The sequence below is a fragment of the Mastigoproctus giganteus genome, chromosome 2 (genome assembly GCF_048544385.1).
Source record: "Mastigoproctus giganteus isolate SK-2022 chromosome 2, ASM4854438v1, whole genome shotgun sequence".
Taxonomy (NCBI): domain Eukaryota; kingdom Metazoa; phylum Arthropoda; class Arachnida; order Uropygi; family Thelyphonidae; genus Mastigoproctus; species Mastigoproctus giganteus.
In genome coordinates, this window is record NC_143576.1 from 36,845,252 (window position 1) to 36,861,628 (window position 16,377).

At 40.5% G+C, this 16,377-nt stretch overlaps 1 protein-coding gene across 1 annotated transcript in view; it reads left to right on the top strand.

Moving 5' to 3' along the window:
- Positions 1–13,346: 13,346 nt before the first annotated feature.
- Positions 13,347–16,377, top strand: part of LOC150089269 (uncharacterized) — an 80,529-nt gene continuing 77,498 nt past the window's right edge. Inside the window, exon 1 of the mRNA XM_090389928.1 lies at positions 13,347–13,653. Coding sequence (XP_090246054.1) covers positions 13,347–13,653 — 307 coding nt within the window. The remainder of the gene's footprint in view (positions 13,654–16,377) is intronic.

Sequence of the window (16,377 nt, forward strand, 5' to 3'; positions counted from 1 at the left end):
ATAAGCTGCAGTATCAAAATTTTGACATCGTTCCGTTTCGTAAATTGGCGTTTGTAAATTATTACAAGTCGCGTTACTTACAACTAATGCTTTAAGTGATTGTTTTAAGTCCAGTATTTCATTTTGTAAAGGTTTAATAAATTTTTCAAAATAATTTTCCTGCTGGCTACCGACTACTTCATTATTAGATTGACAGTATATGGCATTAATTGGTCTGTGTTTTGTTTCTGTAATAAGTTCATTTGTTTCCTCTCGTTTCGAAATAACAATTGCTTGATGGAAAGTGAGGGGGTTTTGTGACAAGACTATCCTTTTAATTTTATTTGAAACACCCCTAAGAAACTGGGCTAACATTGCCTGATCTAAAATTGAATTTGCTTCGGGAGTTTCATTTTGTATTTTAAACGCCTTTCTTGCCAGGTTTTGAATTCGGGCTCCGAAGCTGGCGACATTTTCGTCAGGTTTTTGCACAGTATTAGCGAATTCGCTTAAACAAGTGACTATGGGTTCCGTTTTTTCAAAGTGAGCTAAGAAAGCATTTTTGAACACGTTATAATTTTCTTCCTTACGCAATTCAGCGGATTGTGCTAGAAATTCGGCTGCTAAAGAACGAAATTTAGATCTTGAAATGGCTATCATCTCTGAGCTTTGCCAAGCCGCTAATTTCCCTACACTTTCTAAAGTTTCAAAAAAATATTGTACAGATTGGCCTTCATCTGTACCAAAAAAAGTAGGCACCAAACTTAGGTAACCTGCGATATTAGCCACACGCAGCCTGCCTGTTTCGGGCGGGGCTTGCGTTTGTTACGTATCAAACAATGCAGCAGAAAGGTCGGTTGAAGTTTGTGGGATTTGTTCTTCCATGTTGGATTTATAAGTGTCTATGTTAAATTAGATGACACTACTAATATTTGAGTAAAATTTTGGGTGGGTAGGTCCCTCCAAAACAGTGTACTTACCTTTACGTAGCTGAAACAGAATTAAACTGTTAGTACTGAGCAATGCTAAAATCAAAATGAGTTTCTAACACATATAGCAACTAGAGGTTTTTTTTTTTTTTCAAATTTATTATCATTATTTGTTTTGAAAAATCAATTAACTACTTCTAGATGCTTCTGGTTGCTATGTATTACTACTGTGTATGTACTTGAGGACTGTGTTATTTGTATTGCTGTAAAAGAAAAAAAATTAATAAAATGTCTCTAACCATTCTCTGTATACACACAAAATCACTAGTGTTAGACGTTTCCCTTTTATTCTATTATCACATTAATCCCTTTATTTGTCTTCTATTCACTAGATACTCTTGTTGTGCTTTGCTCTTCAGTTTACAGTAATCCTCATAACTCACAAGCTTTCATATAAAAAAAAAGGTTTTTCATCCCGCAAAAGCACATTTCATCCTGGTCACGATTAGCAACAGTGTTCCACAGGCATTTCAGTCATATTATGCTCTTGCCTATCAATATACTCGTGAATCACTCGCTATAGCAAGAAGCACAATATCATGTGAATTCCAGAAAACCCTGGGTTTTGAATGATCTCTCTAGCAGTTTAAGTTAGGACAATATATCTAGTGTTCTACATTTACTCTGAGAAGAAACGAGTATATGGCAACATCTAGACGCGTTGTGTTTTTCATCCCGAGACACCTCTTAACCAAGGGCTACTCGAAATGCCGCCATTATTGATTCTTTAAAAAAATGATTGTTAGTGATTTGCATGTATTTAAAAAGAATGATCACGACATAATTATAACAAACAAAAAAGGTTTATTTAACATATATGTATACAAATAAGTACAATATAATTGGTACATAAGTTAGATTAATTGGTATGTAATTGTTAAGTAAACTAACTGGATACAAGCAGTATCTTGCTTTAGCAATATTATAATTTTGTAATGTTCTTCATGTGACTTTTACACTAATTCTCTATCAAGTACAAAATTCTAGAACAGGGAATTATATTAACAGGAAAAAAAACTAGAACAGGGAATTATATTAACTTAATAGTGTAATTAATATTTGACCATTAAATTAGTAAGTTGCATTATCAATTAAACTGAGTTCTAAGAAAATAATACAATTGTCGGGGTATATTTATATATATTTATATGAGGAATGATGTCTCATAAATGCATTAAATCGTATGCATATAGTAAGTTCGGCTTTGAATAATTTAATACTGTTTGTTATCAAAATAGGGGTTGACTTACCCGAAAATATTCTGCAACGCCTCAGGGGGGGGGGGGGAGGAGATCTGTATCAGACATCAATATAGTTCTTTTCTCATCTTTTCCCTCGTAATTATTAATTTACTTCTTCTTTACACAATGACAAAAATCGGCCAAAACTATCACTACTCTTTCTTCAGTCATGTCTTGCACAAAGATAACTCTCTGTCCGTCTGTGTTTCTGTTCTTCCCCTTTAAAATATATCTATCCCTGCATCGTTTCGGGGGGGGGTGAGAAATAAATTGATACTGTACCATGCATGGCCTCGTAGTGACAATTAATATCTTTATAAAGGTCTTGTTATGCAAGACCTGCTGTGTCTTGTTCTGGTAATTTCTACTCATATAACAATTTTCACCGTTCTTCGGACCTTTGCGTTCGATCAACATTCTTGTCCGCTCAGGAGAACGGGTGACGTCACTGTGGTGTCCCCTTACGGCGACCGCACCCCTGGGGTGATTTGAAAGCGAAAGTAAAAGCTTAGCTCAAGTGACGCTATCGTTATATAATTTAGTTGTACAGGCCGTGAAAAATATATCAGGCATTATTAGGCCAAATACCTCTTGAAAGTAAGTGAAAGGGCTGAAAATGAAAATATTTTTCACAGTTTTATATGATCAACTAGTGGTTTATTTTAGGACTGCATCTCGTGTTCTAAAGATCTATTCTGAGACGTGGAGAATAGTGTTCTCACTCTGAAATCCTTCCTGAAGTTAGACCGCAGAGGGCCGCAAGATGTGGTTCTTTTATTATACTTGTGCTATGGTTAGTGTGTGGCAAGAGAATGGCTAAGAGGCAAGGATGAGTAAACAAAACATGATTTATTAACTTAAACATATATCCTACAGGATAAATGCATACCTTACAGAATAATGAGAAGTGGTAATTTGGCTAATAATAAAAGAAAGTAAAACTCAATACTCTTCTACAACGGGACTATAGATTAAAATGTCTCTGTTACATGTGTGCTATTTGGTTTATGTTCTTCATGTGGCCTTCTCCTTCATTGCCTCGCTCGTGCTCAAAGAGGTTAATGTATGTCTTGCTGTCCATGTGTTATACTGTTAGTGTGGTAGAAAATGTCAGTTTAATAGTCATAATTAATACTTAAGGCTTTTATAGTGATAGGTCACGTTATCCGTTAAATTCTAGGTGCTAGGTGAGGTACTAAAACAACCAAGGTGTGACTATGAGGAGAGATGTCTGTGGATAAGGATAATATAAAAAGGGGGTAGGTTTGACTTTGAGTGGTTTGTTTCGGTTTGTTCTCAGATAGTACGGGTCGACTTACCAATAAACCTCCGTCCTTCTCCAATGGTTCCAGATTCAGCTTGGCACTCCATCGGATACGATTTTCAGCAATATCTCTCCAAAGACCAGTCTGCTACCCCTCTCTGGGTCTTGTTTCACTCTCTTAACGACTCTTTCCACCACACTCCCGCTCTCCTCAAGTCAACTGTCTCTCTCACAACAACTCCGATCCAACTCTATCTGCTTGCTTTTTGTTTCCCAAAAGCCTGTACTGGTCTACAGGTTAATTTCGCCGGGTGGGGAACAAAAGCAAAGGGGCTGTCATCCTGAAGAACTGACACAACCAAAGGATTGCATTTTATCAAGAGAAAGGGGAATCTTAATAATGGGATAGGGTTTGTCTCCCAACTGTCGAGCGGTTACTTCTTTTATTAGTCATTGTTTTATTCACCCCATACAAGGGATCTCGAAATGATACACACTCGGTATTTACCTAAATCAGATTACGCCTAGAGTGTGTTCTTTCTGTCATAACTGTCTCTTCTTGGACGAAAGTCACATACCTTCTCACAGGTTTTGTAAACATTGCGTCCATGATGCTTGTTCGAAACGACCGAACAACAGCCTCCTGCTGTGAGCCAACAGGACTCATCATGGTGTAGTAGTGCTTCAACAACCGCTTCCCCTGGTGCAGGGTCGCTGCACGTCCGAAAACGAAACATAGCTCTCTCCGAGAAGTGACGCTATCCTAAACATAAAGATAGAGACAAAAGTATAAGGCGTCGTGAACATAGACTATAACTTATAGACAAGTTGAGAGGGAATAAAAAAGAAAAGCATCTTTACAGGTAGCAATAACCCAACAGAGTTTTGCAGTGAAATAGAGAAGTTGCTGAGTAGTGTAGACGGGCTGCCAGGGCAGGTCAGGTCAGTCGGTACCTCAATGGTGTGCGTGCTGATTTTCCTGCAGGCTCTTCTTATGGTAAGGGGTATGGTTTGCTGTAAAGTGTTGAGATGTTTTCTATTAACCATGGGGATCAATTTCTTGTATCAAATAGGTGCCACATAGGTGTTCACCGGGATGAAAACTGCCTTGTAGTACAGAGACAGGGTGCGTCTATTTAGCCCCCAGTCTCGCTTTGACCCCCTGGCAATCATATATAGGTATAGGTATGTTGATTGTCATACGGCTCTGGGGATTTCTCCCATCTCCGCATATGTTCTATGTATCAAGTGACAGTACCCTGTCTATCCCAGAGCTTTAAAAGTAATGTATGGGTCATGTGGTATGTAGTTTTTTGTGCCCATTGTTCATCTGACCTGTGGCCGCCGGGCCCTTAGACCTGGCATTTCCATACCTAGTGACGGGGATGCCGGCCGGGTGTACTAAGAGACTAATTATACTCTGGCAGAACCTGCCACTTACTTTCCTGGACTGTGGATACGACCTGGAATAAAGGTTAAAACGATCGCGGTTGATTTTGGTGAAACTGCATTTAGAAAGCGCTGTGTGGGGTTTTATACTGAAAGAACTATTTATACGCAGCCTAAAAGGTCGGGCAAAATTTGATGTGATTTAAATTTGGACATGTGGGGCAGTCGCTGTACAAGAGAAAGTGTTGGGAGGGGAGGGTGAAGACTGGGGGGTGAAATAGGAAGAAGAGGGGTGAGATAGGAAGTTGACCCCCATTTTCAGTGGCGCATGTCTATGCCCCACCAGAGTGTAAATATGGGAAGGCAATGAGGGGAGTAGAGAGAGGAGAAAAAACCTCCCCTCCACAGGAAATAACAGATCCGCACAAGGGAGTGCGGTTTTGGGTTTTTTTTTTTTTTATGAAAACCCCAAACATGAAAGGTATCAAAACCTATAATATTTAGTACAGTGCATGGGTTGAAGGAGAAGTATGAGGGGAGGAGGGTGCCAGAAACTTTGCTCTAGAGTTGCCAATCGGCCATATCACCTTAGGGAGGGGAGGAGATTTAAAGAAACCAGGTTAGGGCAGCCACTTTAGATCACCAAATGGCAGAAGGTCAGATTTAGGATGTGGCTCTTCCTAACACCCCCGAGTGGGGGACTAGAAGATCATTCCATTATTCGGTATTTGTTATACTTCATTTGTATTTCCAGTTCTTCCATTTGCTAGTTTCGGTTTTGATAGGGAATCTTGTACTCCTACTTGGCGTATTGTGGGTAGTCAGTTCTAGTCCATGAGACATGAGGCTGATTTGGGACTTATCCATCCCCAGTGTCGTGTCGCCATAGGCATCCTCCTTTGTTCATTGCCTTTTCTATTTAATAGCATCAAGTTTAGGTGTCATTTCTGAGTGTTCAGTCAGTAAGGATTTGTTGATGGGGCCACCATTCAGTTACTTAGGTTCCCTGCTGCTCTTTTCTTGCTCATTGGTGCGGGTCTATGGTCTACTTTGTTAATCTTCTGCGTTCTTGTGCAGCGCAATCAATGTCCTCCTCCTTGCAAAAAGATCCTGCACAAACTTACTGAACTCTTTGTATTCTTCTTCCGTGCCCAGTAAAAGGTGTTCCCGATTATGAAGAAGGTATGTAGTCTTGGTTATCAGAATGCTTTGGAGATCTTCATAATATTCCCATTCATACATTATGTATTGCCAAGCCTCTAACTCTCTGCATCCACAATTTGGGTCGTCTACAATCCCATATTTAACCCCGGGGGCTCACATCTGGTGAGCATGGGCTTGGCAAACCCAGGGTCCTGAGCTGGATATCATCATTCTTCTCTTTCTTGGTGGTTCCTTTCTACTTCTCTCTCTGTCTCTCTCTCTCTCTCAGGGTACTCGGGGATTTTTTTTTTTTTTTTTTTTGGCTGGTGCAGCATAAGCCTCAGGCTTCCTTGTACCATGTGGCTAATAATAATAATAATAATAATAATAATAATAATATTATTTAGCTTGGCATTTATGGCACCATGACCTGTCAGTAGGTATGTAGTGTGTAATCCTGAGAAGAACCAATGTGGGGTTTTGGGGTACACTCTGCTGACTGGAGGTATGAATTTTCTAGTGTTTCTCCTTTACAGGAGTTTGACCATCTCTGCTGCACCTGCCTGCCGCAGGTGCAGCACCAGCCGTGTTTTTTCCTGTTTCCGATTATTCGCCGGATCTGTTGTGTACCCTATGAAAGTTGTTTGGATTTCTCTTGAGTGCATGTACATTAGCCCACAACACACCACCTCTAGATCAAGGGGACGCATGCCTGCCAGGGTCTGTAGGGCATGGGTGCTCAGCTTACAGCAGGCACGAGTTATAGTTAGTAGAATATTTCTCTGGATGGTGTCAAGAATTCTTTTGTTAATGGCTGTAAATACCTTGGTAGACAATATAGGCGAGTCGTAGATTATTGCTGGGATAAATATCGCTTTGTACTAGAGTGCCAGAGTTCTTCGTTTTAGTCCCCAGTCTTTTCTAGTGATTCTTGCAATCATAGCTGTGTATTTTCTGAGTTTCTCCTTTCGGTAGAGGAGATGTTGCTTGAAAGATACGTTTGAGTCTAAAATGATTCCAAGATACTTTAGTTGCATGCTAAGCTTAATGGTTGCTCCCTTAATTTTAATCTGTGGCAGCCGACTAGTGTCTAGGGTCCCTTTTAATAGGATTGAGCCCGTCTTTGTCAGCGAAATTGTCAATGAGTGCAGCTTCGCCCATTCCAGTAGTTTTTCAGTACCCTGTTTGCCTGGATTTCCAAGCCGGCCCTTGAGTTTGCGTCCACAGTGAGGATGAGGCCATCTGCAAACACTGGATTGTTCACCTCTCCCAGATCCATCGAAAGGAAATCATCTAGAACTACATTCCACAGGAACGGCCTCAGTACTGAACCCCGCAGGCAGCCTTGATGTACTGGTCTAGTTATTTTCTCATACGGTGTTATAAAAAAGAAGAAGAAGAACTCTTTATTATATACAGAAAGCACATTGCTGTATACAACTCCCTTCACAGCTACAAGCCAGGGGTTGACATAAAAGAAATCACACAACATAATAAACACAAAAAAAGGGGAAAAAAGCATTATGACTCTTGAAAGGTTTGAACACTGGGATGATGGATCCAAGGCAGTGATGAATAGGTCTCTGGGAGCAGGTTCTAATGTCCTCTGACGTGGTCCTGGGAAGGAAGTCGACCGAGTTCTTTCTGCCTATATTCCTTTTTAACTGCAAATTTGTAGAGGTCGCCATCCAAGGACTATATGTCTTGCAGCATTTGCACGGGTAGGAACCGATCAGTTAGCTTTAATCGGTTTGGAATGGCCTATAGGATTGGATTAGCCGTAAGGCTTAGGAGTGGGATCCTCCATCCCCAGTTAACCCAGAAATCTGGTACTGAAATAATGCCGACCATCATTTTGATGGCAAAGATGAGTCTTCTCTCGTGAATGATAGCAGGAAGACATCTCATGTCGAGAGCTGCTGCCATCAGGGTTGTCCTTGGTGTACGGGGAAGCCGAAATTTCCATATGGCCCACTTCAGTAACTAGAATTCTCCCACGAAAATCTGTCTAAAATGGGTCGTAGCCATTGAAGTGCAGACTTCGGCGCCATAGAATATGACCGGATAAACACATGTTTTAATATATGTGCACCCAACAGCCTGGTCATGGACGTGCATTAGTTGTTGTTTAATCATCCACCGGAGAAGAGAGAACTTGATTTGCAAGTGGTCTATGTGCGGTAGAAAGGAGAGCTTTTGACCAAAAATAACGCCCAGATCTGTATGTTGTTGGACGGCAGAAATCGCGCATCCTCTTAAAATGGGTTGTACTATTGTTGGGCTCTGTTTGAGAGAGAGAAAGTCAACTGTTTTGACTTCTCATGACCCAGAATGATTTGAAGTTCGAAACCGGAGAGGAAGGCCTCAAGGTTCCGGATTTTCTGAAGGATTAAGGTATTCATGTATTCAGCAGTGTCTCCAGGGCTGATAGGAGTAAACAGTTTTATGTCATCGGCAAAGGTGAGGATGTCAGTTCGGCTGGTCACAAATGGCACGAGAACAGCTGAGAACAAGATTCCGGACAAACCCCGCCTAGTGGGACTCCAGCTGTAATAGTCCTGGTATAGCACAGATTGCCATCGCGAACAATAATGGTCCTGTTTTCCAGCATTGTCTGAATAAACCAGAGCACGTTTTCACCAATGAGGTAATACTCACGTAGTAGCCTTGCCAATGCGTGAACGGATACGGAATCAAATGTTGCCTGGACGTCGATATACGTAACGGTTATTTCCAAACGGTGCTCAAATGCCTCGAGGATCTTGGTAGTGGTGGTGACTAGATTTGTAGCAGTGGATCTTGACCGGGTAGCATAATGGATCTGCGGTAGCTGTTGTGGCATAATTTGGATGGTTAATGTTCTTAAAAGAGATTTCTCAAAGAGCTTTAATAGGCGATGCAGAGGAAATTGGACAGAAGTGACTGGGCTGAGAAGCAGAGCGTGTTTTCGGCAGCGGTCTTAATAGATAGACATGCCACATAGGAGGAAAAAATTTTTGATTAAGGATCTTGTTAATTAACGACAGGATAGGATCAACAACAAATGTACTGAGGCATTTCAGCATAAACTGAGGAATTCCGTCGGCACATGATGTGGCCGTAGGTGCTAAGCTATTCATTGCGTCGAACAGCTGGTAGTTGGTGAGGTGAACTGAATTTAAGGGGTGGTCGAAATCGGATTGATTGGGAATTCCATTAGCTTAGTGGATTCTGGCTGAGCAGCGAACCTAGTCATATGGATGAGTCAGCTGCTCATATTGAGTGAGTCTTCCCCTTATTTATAGTATCCTCTAGGTGAAGTTTTATCGCCTCCCTCTTGTTCCAAATAAAAAGTGCCCTAGCTCGGAAATAGGCAGTTCTGTCCGAGGGTGAGCCGGAGTTTTTCCTATCACTTTCCTGATAATCTCCATAATGGCCATAATTATGAGAGCTTCTTTGGACTCAGGGGAGGTACCCATAGACTGGAGATGAGCAAATGTAACCCCAATTCACAAAGGAGGATCAAAGGCTGACACAAGTAATTATAGACGTGTTAGTTTAACTTCGGTTCCAGGAAAATTAATGGAGGCACTGGTTAAAGAAGCACTGCAGGATCATCTGGACAAGAATTCAGTTATAGCTCAGACACAGCATGGTTTTGTTAAGGGCACGTCTTGTCTGACCAATTTGATTGGATACTATGATGTAGTCACAAAAGAACTGGATGCAGGGAATAACTTTGATATTATATATTTGGATCTTAGAAAGGCTTTTGATACTGTTGCGCATGGAAGACTGCGGCACAAATTGGAGCAGTGTGGCATTGGAGGCAAATTGCTGCTATGGATAAAGGGATGGTTGAGTGGCAGAAGACAGAGAGTGGTAATCAATGGACACTGCTCACCGTGGACTAATGTTATTAGTGGAGTTCCTCAGGGTTCAGTGTTGGGTCCATTGTTGTTTTCTGTATTTATAAATGATATAGATGATGGTATGTCAAGCTTAATGTCCAAGTTTGCAGACGATACAAAGGTTGGCAGGGTTGCTAAGGACACTACTGATGCTATGCTGCTGCAACAGGATCTGGAAAGGTTGAGCAGATGGGCTGAGAGGTGGCAAATGAAGTTTAACATTGACAAATGTAAAGTACTACATATGGGAAACAGTAACCCCAGATCAACTTATCAACTCTGTGGTACTACGCTGACAGTGGTAGAGAATGAAAAGGACCTGGGGGTAATTGTGCAGGCAGATATGAAGTTCTCTGAGCAGTGCAGACGAGCTGCAAGAGTAGCTCATGGTGTCTTGTCAATGATATACAGGAATTTTTCTAGCAGGGATAGGGATGCGATTATTCCCTTGTATAAGGCATTGGTCAGGCCACACCTTGAGTACTGGTGTATACAGGTCTGGAGGCCTCATTTCAAGAAGGATGTAGAGCTGCTGGAACGAGTACAGAGAAGGGCAACAAGATTAGTGAATGGAACAAAGGGTTGCTCTTACGAAGAAAGGCTTACGTTTTGCAAATTACAGAGTCTGGAGACTAGGCATCGGCGAGGTTATCTGATAGAGGTGTACAAGGCTTTGAATGGCTTGAGCATGCTCAATGCCGATGGGATTCTTCCTCTTGCTCAGAATAATCACCTGAGAGGGCATAAATTCAAATTGAGGAAGGACGGATGTCGGATAGATGTGCGGAAATTTGCCTTTAGCCAGCGGGCAGTTGGTTTGTGGAATAGACTTCCATCACTTGTTGTTGAAGTTGATAGCCTAAACAAATTTAAGGCTCAGCTGGACAGGTATTTCGAACGAACGGAGGGGTGAAATGGGAGTAGTGGTTGTGCTTTTTTTTTTTTTTTTTTTTTTTTTGGCTGATGCTGAATAAGCTTGCTTTCTTGCATCATATGCCTCTACTAATGCTAATGCTAATGCTAATCTCTGGTTCCAGCAAATCTGGGCTAGGACATTTTTTGTTTCTCATTTGTGCAGTTGCAGCTTGAAGTTCATCTATTGTAAATTGTGGTTCCATCCTCTGCATATTATATGCATCGTTTGCCTGACAGATGGTCTGTTGATCAAGTGTTAGCATGCTTGGTGGTTCCCGTAGAATTGTATTCAGTATGTTAGTTGTTCAGTCCTCCCAGGTTGTTGTTATAGTACCTTGTGGCATCTTTGTTTCCATTTGAAACTCTCCCCTGGGGAATTTGTTTGTGGTTATTTTATAAACCAGTCCCCAGGGGTTGTGTTCCCAGTTGGGGAGACCAGCCATTCCCAAGATGCCCTCTTGTTTTTGTTTTTTTTTTATTCTGTCAGTGTATCTGCACTGGTGCAGATAGTCCACCACCGCGGCCGGCTATCATCTACAGGCCTGCTGGAACTCTTTCCTTTTTGCTTAGACTTCTCTCCTCAGCCCTTGGAGCTCCGAAGTCCACCAGGTCTTCACACCCGACACTGGGGTCTTTCTTCTCATTGCTGCCTCTGCCGCTGTTGTAATTATTTGGGTTATTTTTCTTTGTAGGATGTCTGGGTTTCCCTGCTAGTCAGGATTTTCGTCCCTCAGTTCATTTGCTTTAGCTATAATTTGCTCCTCAAACATCTGCCAATTTGCTTTTCTATAGAAAATCTGTTCTTCTTTAGCCTGATGGTAGGTCTCCTCATCATGGTTCTGTCAATTTGGTATGTTATGCCAGGGGCTCACATCTGGTGGGCTTGGCACAGCCAGGGTCCTGAGCTGGATATCATCATTCTTCTCTTTCTTGGTGGTTCCTTTCTACTTCTCTCTCTCTCTCTCAGAGTAATAGAGAATTTTTTTTTTTTGGCCGGTGCAGCATAAGCCTCAGGCTTCCTTGCACCATATGGCTAATAATAATAATAATAATAATGATCAGATGTGGTCCAGGCGCTTTTGACTTCCCAGTTTGAGACATGCTTTGCTATGTTCCTTGTAGTTAGTGCTATGTCGATTGTAGCTTCCCATAGCGGATTGCAGAAGGTTGGGAGCTTGAAGGATTGGTTCTGCACTGTGTAGGTAGACTTTGACAAATAGTCTTCGAGTTGCTGGCAGTTTGAGGTGCCTTGCCGGTCTTGGGTTGTCCTGTGCCAGCTGGCGAGCGGCAGTTATCATCCGCTCCCACCATTATCTTTTGTCCTGCAAGGATGTCTTGAACAGCCTGGAGGTATCTTACCTCCAGGCTGTTCAAGACAGTTGTTGGATGTCCTCCCCTGGCCTGCGGTAGAGTGCGATCACGTAGAGATTGCCGATAGAGGTGACAATATGGGTGACAATATCGTTTGTCCTGTTGGGGCAGCTATTAAATTCATGGCCCTTCTTAGAGTAGCGGTCGCAGGTCGGTGTGGTTTGTGTACATGTATGGGAAGTGTGGCCGAACTTACAACATTTAAAACATTTTGGAACAGCCACATGTTCTCTGAAGCGGTGGCTTCCCCACTCTATGTAGATCCTGTTCTGCACCCGCAGTACCTTCCAGGCTTCCGGGGCCAGTTCAACGATCCAATTCAGGCTGCCATTGCTTCTTGTTTTGCTCATGTACTTTGGAAATATAAGGTTTTGTCCTTCCTGTTCCGGTAGGTCGCTTTGCAGGTTTCTCCGTACACTTCTATTAGTTTCTCTGGCAATCATGTATGTGTGAGTTCTCCGTATTGTGTATTGATAGTCAATGAGTGGCACAAAGAAATGTGCCATGTCAATATTTATTGGATGTTTTGGCCGCCTCATCAACATTCTTGTTTCCTATTGTTCCAGTGGGCTGGGATCCAACAAAAGGTTGTACACTATTGGTTTTCTTGAATTTTTCTTATTCGAGCTCTGATTTGGTTTAGGTGGGGGTGTTTATTGGTAGATCCTGTTTGCAATGCTTTAATGTATTGCCAACTGGATCTTCATGCACTGGCATCTACACGATCTTCATGCACTTTGTGCCATTCATTGGTGAAAATTACATGCTTGAGTCAGGTGCAATCCATAAGTTTTTATGAGTTAATTTAAGGTCTAATAATTCAGCAGTAAAGTTACTGCAATCACTTGGAAGTCAGGTTGATACAGTGATATCAGGGAAGTTTGCCATGGCACCAACTTCTCTTCCAAATAAAGTACTGTAGTGTATTCCAAATTTCATTAGAAATTTTCATTAATTCATTAGGGCGATTTCATGGTTTGCCACCTACATGCGGCCAAAATGTACTTTAATTATGTATAGTTATAAAAATATGTTAATTATTGGGAGAGTTTACAGTTTTTGGAACTAAGTTATGGAACAACTTTTGATGAATTAATATGAAAAAATGAATATTTATAAAAAGTAAATATGAAAACGAAAAATATATGCAAAATTTGTTATCAAAATGGCCGACTCTGGTCGTTTCAGGCGTTCTATTAGATCTCCAAATTGGACTGAGGAAGAAACTTTGTTACTACTTGAATTATATGAAACAAAAAAAAACATATTGAAAACACGTGTAAATAACCAAGCAGTTAGTAAACTGAAAAGAGATGCATGGACATCGATATGCACAGAACTTTTTAGTTATAACACATCACATAAACCACCACATTTAGTTGTCAAGCGATCACTAGAAGAAGTTCAAAAGAAGTGGCAAAATCTTTGCGCTAGCGTAAAGCAAGAAATTGCAAAAAATTGGCAGAAAAGTAGTAAGTGCTTTCTTTTGATTCAAACGCAGAAGTATTACATCTGGCGAAGTTACATGACAAGTTTATAAAGATAATCGTGCATTTCATTTTGTTTGGATATACTCGAGCCAGTGAGCCGGTTGAAAATTTATGGCTTTCATTTTCTTGTGTAGCAAGTGTTATAAGGCTAGATATGTAGCTTGTGTGTAACGCTTGCAAAGAACTTTGTGGAAACATAATTAAAGGTAATGTTATGGGATTGCGGTTTTTTTTTATTTATTTTTTTTATTTGTGTTTATACGGCGGGCACGTGGGCCTCACGCATAAGCAAAACTGATAATAAGTTTTCCTTTTTTCTTTTTTTTGCAAGCATAAGCAAAAGTACATTTAATGATGTAATTTTTGTATTTTGAACCATTTTTTTTGTGATTGTAAATGTGGCACATTAGAGACTGCATGAAAGAAATTTTTTGAATCAAAATGTATCTCTCAACTATGCCCTCCCTACGGAGCACCATTTCAGAGATAATATTTAAAACTATTTGAAGAACCCATCAAGATTTGCCTCACCTCCCCCGCAATGTTTTGTGGGCAAGACTTTGCACTATGGCACTGCCTTTATCATAATGGTACACTGACACATTTTTGTGGTTCATGGATATTTTAATGGCATATACAGTAGAAGATGAATTGGCCAAGGATATTATTATTATTGTTAGCTATATGGTGAGTTACCCTGTGAGAGCAAGAGAGACAGACAGATAGAAGAGAATCACCAAGAAAGAGAAGAATGATGATCCTGTTCAGGACCCTGGGTGTGGCAAACCCATACTCACCAGATGTGAGCCCCTGGGGTTATATGTTATGACATGGCTCCACAAAGCCCACACTGAACAGCATGCAGTAATTACAGTTGCCCAGTGTTCAGTTTTGACCCAGACAGCCTGGTATTTGAGCTTACTGTTTGGTAAAAAAATTGAGCAAGTACTGGACATGTGTGTGGTATTTTCTCAATTTACTTGTATAAATTTTGTAATGTAATTTTGAACCATTGTTGCTGTCTAGGTGAAATTGTTCTATAATCTTTGTTGTTCTTACACAGCCAGAAAATAGTTTCAACTGTTTCCATGAAAGTTCACTTTCTATGGACTTTCAATGCAGAAACATAGCAGTTTCTGCATTGAATATTTACAAAGTAACTTTGTTTTATTATTTTTTTAGTGTACACCTCAATTTTTTGAATGCAAACAAGGTGTTTTGCACCCAGAGATGTTTTCTCTCCAAAAAAGCTGCACAGTCAAATTTAAATTATAAGTTGCCTGTTATTATTTTGAATAAAGTTTCAGTTTAGTTCCATTATTTATTATATTTATATTTCTTACTATAATCTACACCCTCCATAGCAGCCAAGTCAGCATGGTACACAACTCTCTGCCACTTTGGAGAGCTCTGGATTCAACATCTCCAGGGGCTCACATCTGGTGAGTATGGGCTTGGCACACCCAGGGTCCTGAGCTGGATATCATTATTCTTCTCCTTTTTGGTGATTCCCTTCTGCTTCTGACTCTCTCTCACAGGGTAACTCAGAATTTTTTTTTGGCTGGTGCAGCATAAGCCTTAGGCTTCCTTGTACTATGTGGCTAGTATTATTAATAATAATAATAATTCCTATTGATGACTGGAGAAATTTCTAGTGCTCTTCATTTAGGTTATAGTTAGCCAGTCTCAGATGGAGGATGTAGTCTCCCTTATTCTGGGTTCTTCAGCCTGCATATGCATATCAGCTCATGAACACATACTTTTATAGTCATAATGCCTTTTGGTTATATGTGCATGCTTGGGGACCATTAAAACCAGTATTTATTTATTTGACTATAATCCAGCCCTTCAATAAAAACTTTGTTTTGTTTTGGCAAAACATTCCTTGTGTTTTTCTACTACTTTTTTTTTGGAAACACTCCATCAGTGCTTATATGCTTTGAAGTAATTGATGTGAATGCATGAAACTGGAAGTTGCAGATATATAACTGATAGCTGCTTAGTTTTCCTGATTAAGTCATCTGTCAACCGTAGTCATAATTTGGAGAATTGAAGGAGAATATTTCCCATCTGTAGATAAATATTGAAACTTCAAAATAATCAGGACTAATTTTATGGTATTCAAACTTCAAATATCCAGAAAAACATGGCTGAATAAACAATAGACCCGAGAAGAATTATTTCAACACCTGAGACATTTACTCAGTGATGTGCCACCATCTTTCCCCAACCAACTGTACTATATGAACTTACACCATTAAATTCATTAACTCTTGAACTCCTTCCAGCCTTGCAACTAAAGTGCCTTGATCACAACATCTTATTCATGGCTCCTTTAAATAAAATGCAGAGAAGAGAGGGAAACATGAATATGCTGTAATTGCTGCATATAGACCTATGTATTATCATTTTAAAGTTGTGCTTATATTTGCACTTTCCCGTGAAAGGCAGGACTGTGCAATGATATGTGGAGACCTGTGTGCATGGTCAGGTTTGGCCCTTCCCCCTTTTTTTTGTTATAGCTATGGTTTTTTTTGTATGAAAACTCCAAACACGAGAGGTATTAGAACCTATAGTACTTTGTACCGTGCTTGGGTTGGAGGTTGAGAAGACAAAAGAAGATATTTGTTGACATTAGACTTGAACTTCCGTAGACTGTAATTTTCAGGAAATAAGCATGAAGGAAGGTTGTTCCAGAAAAGAGCA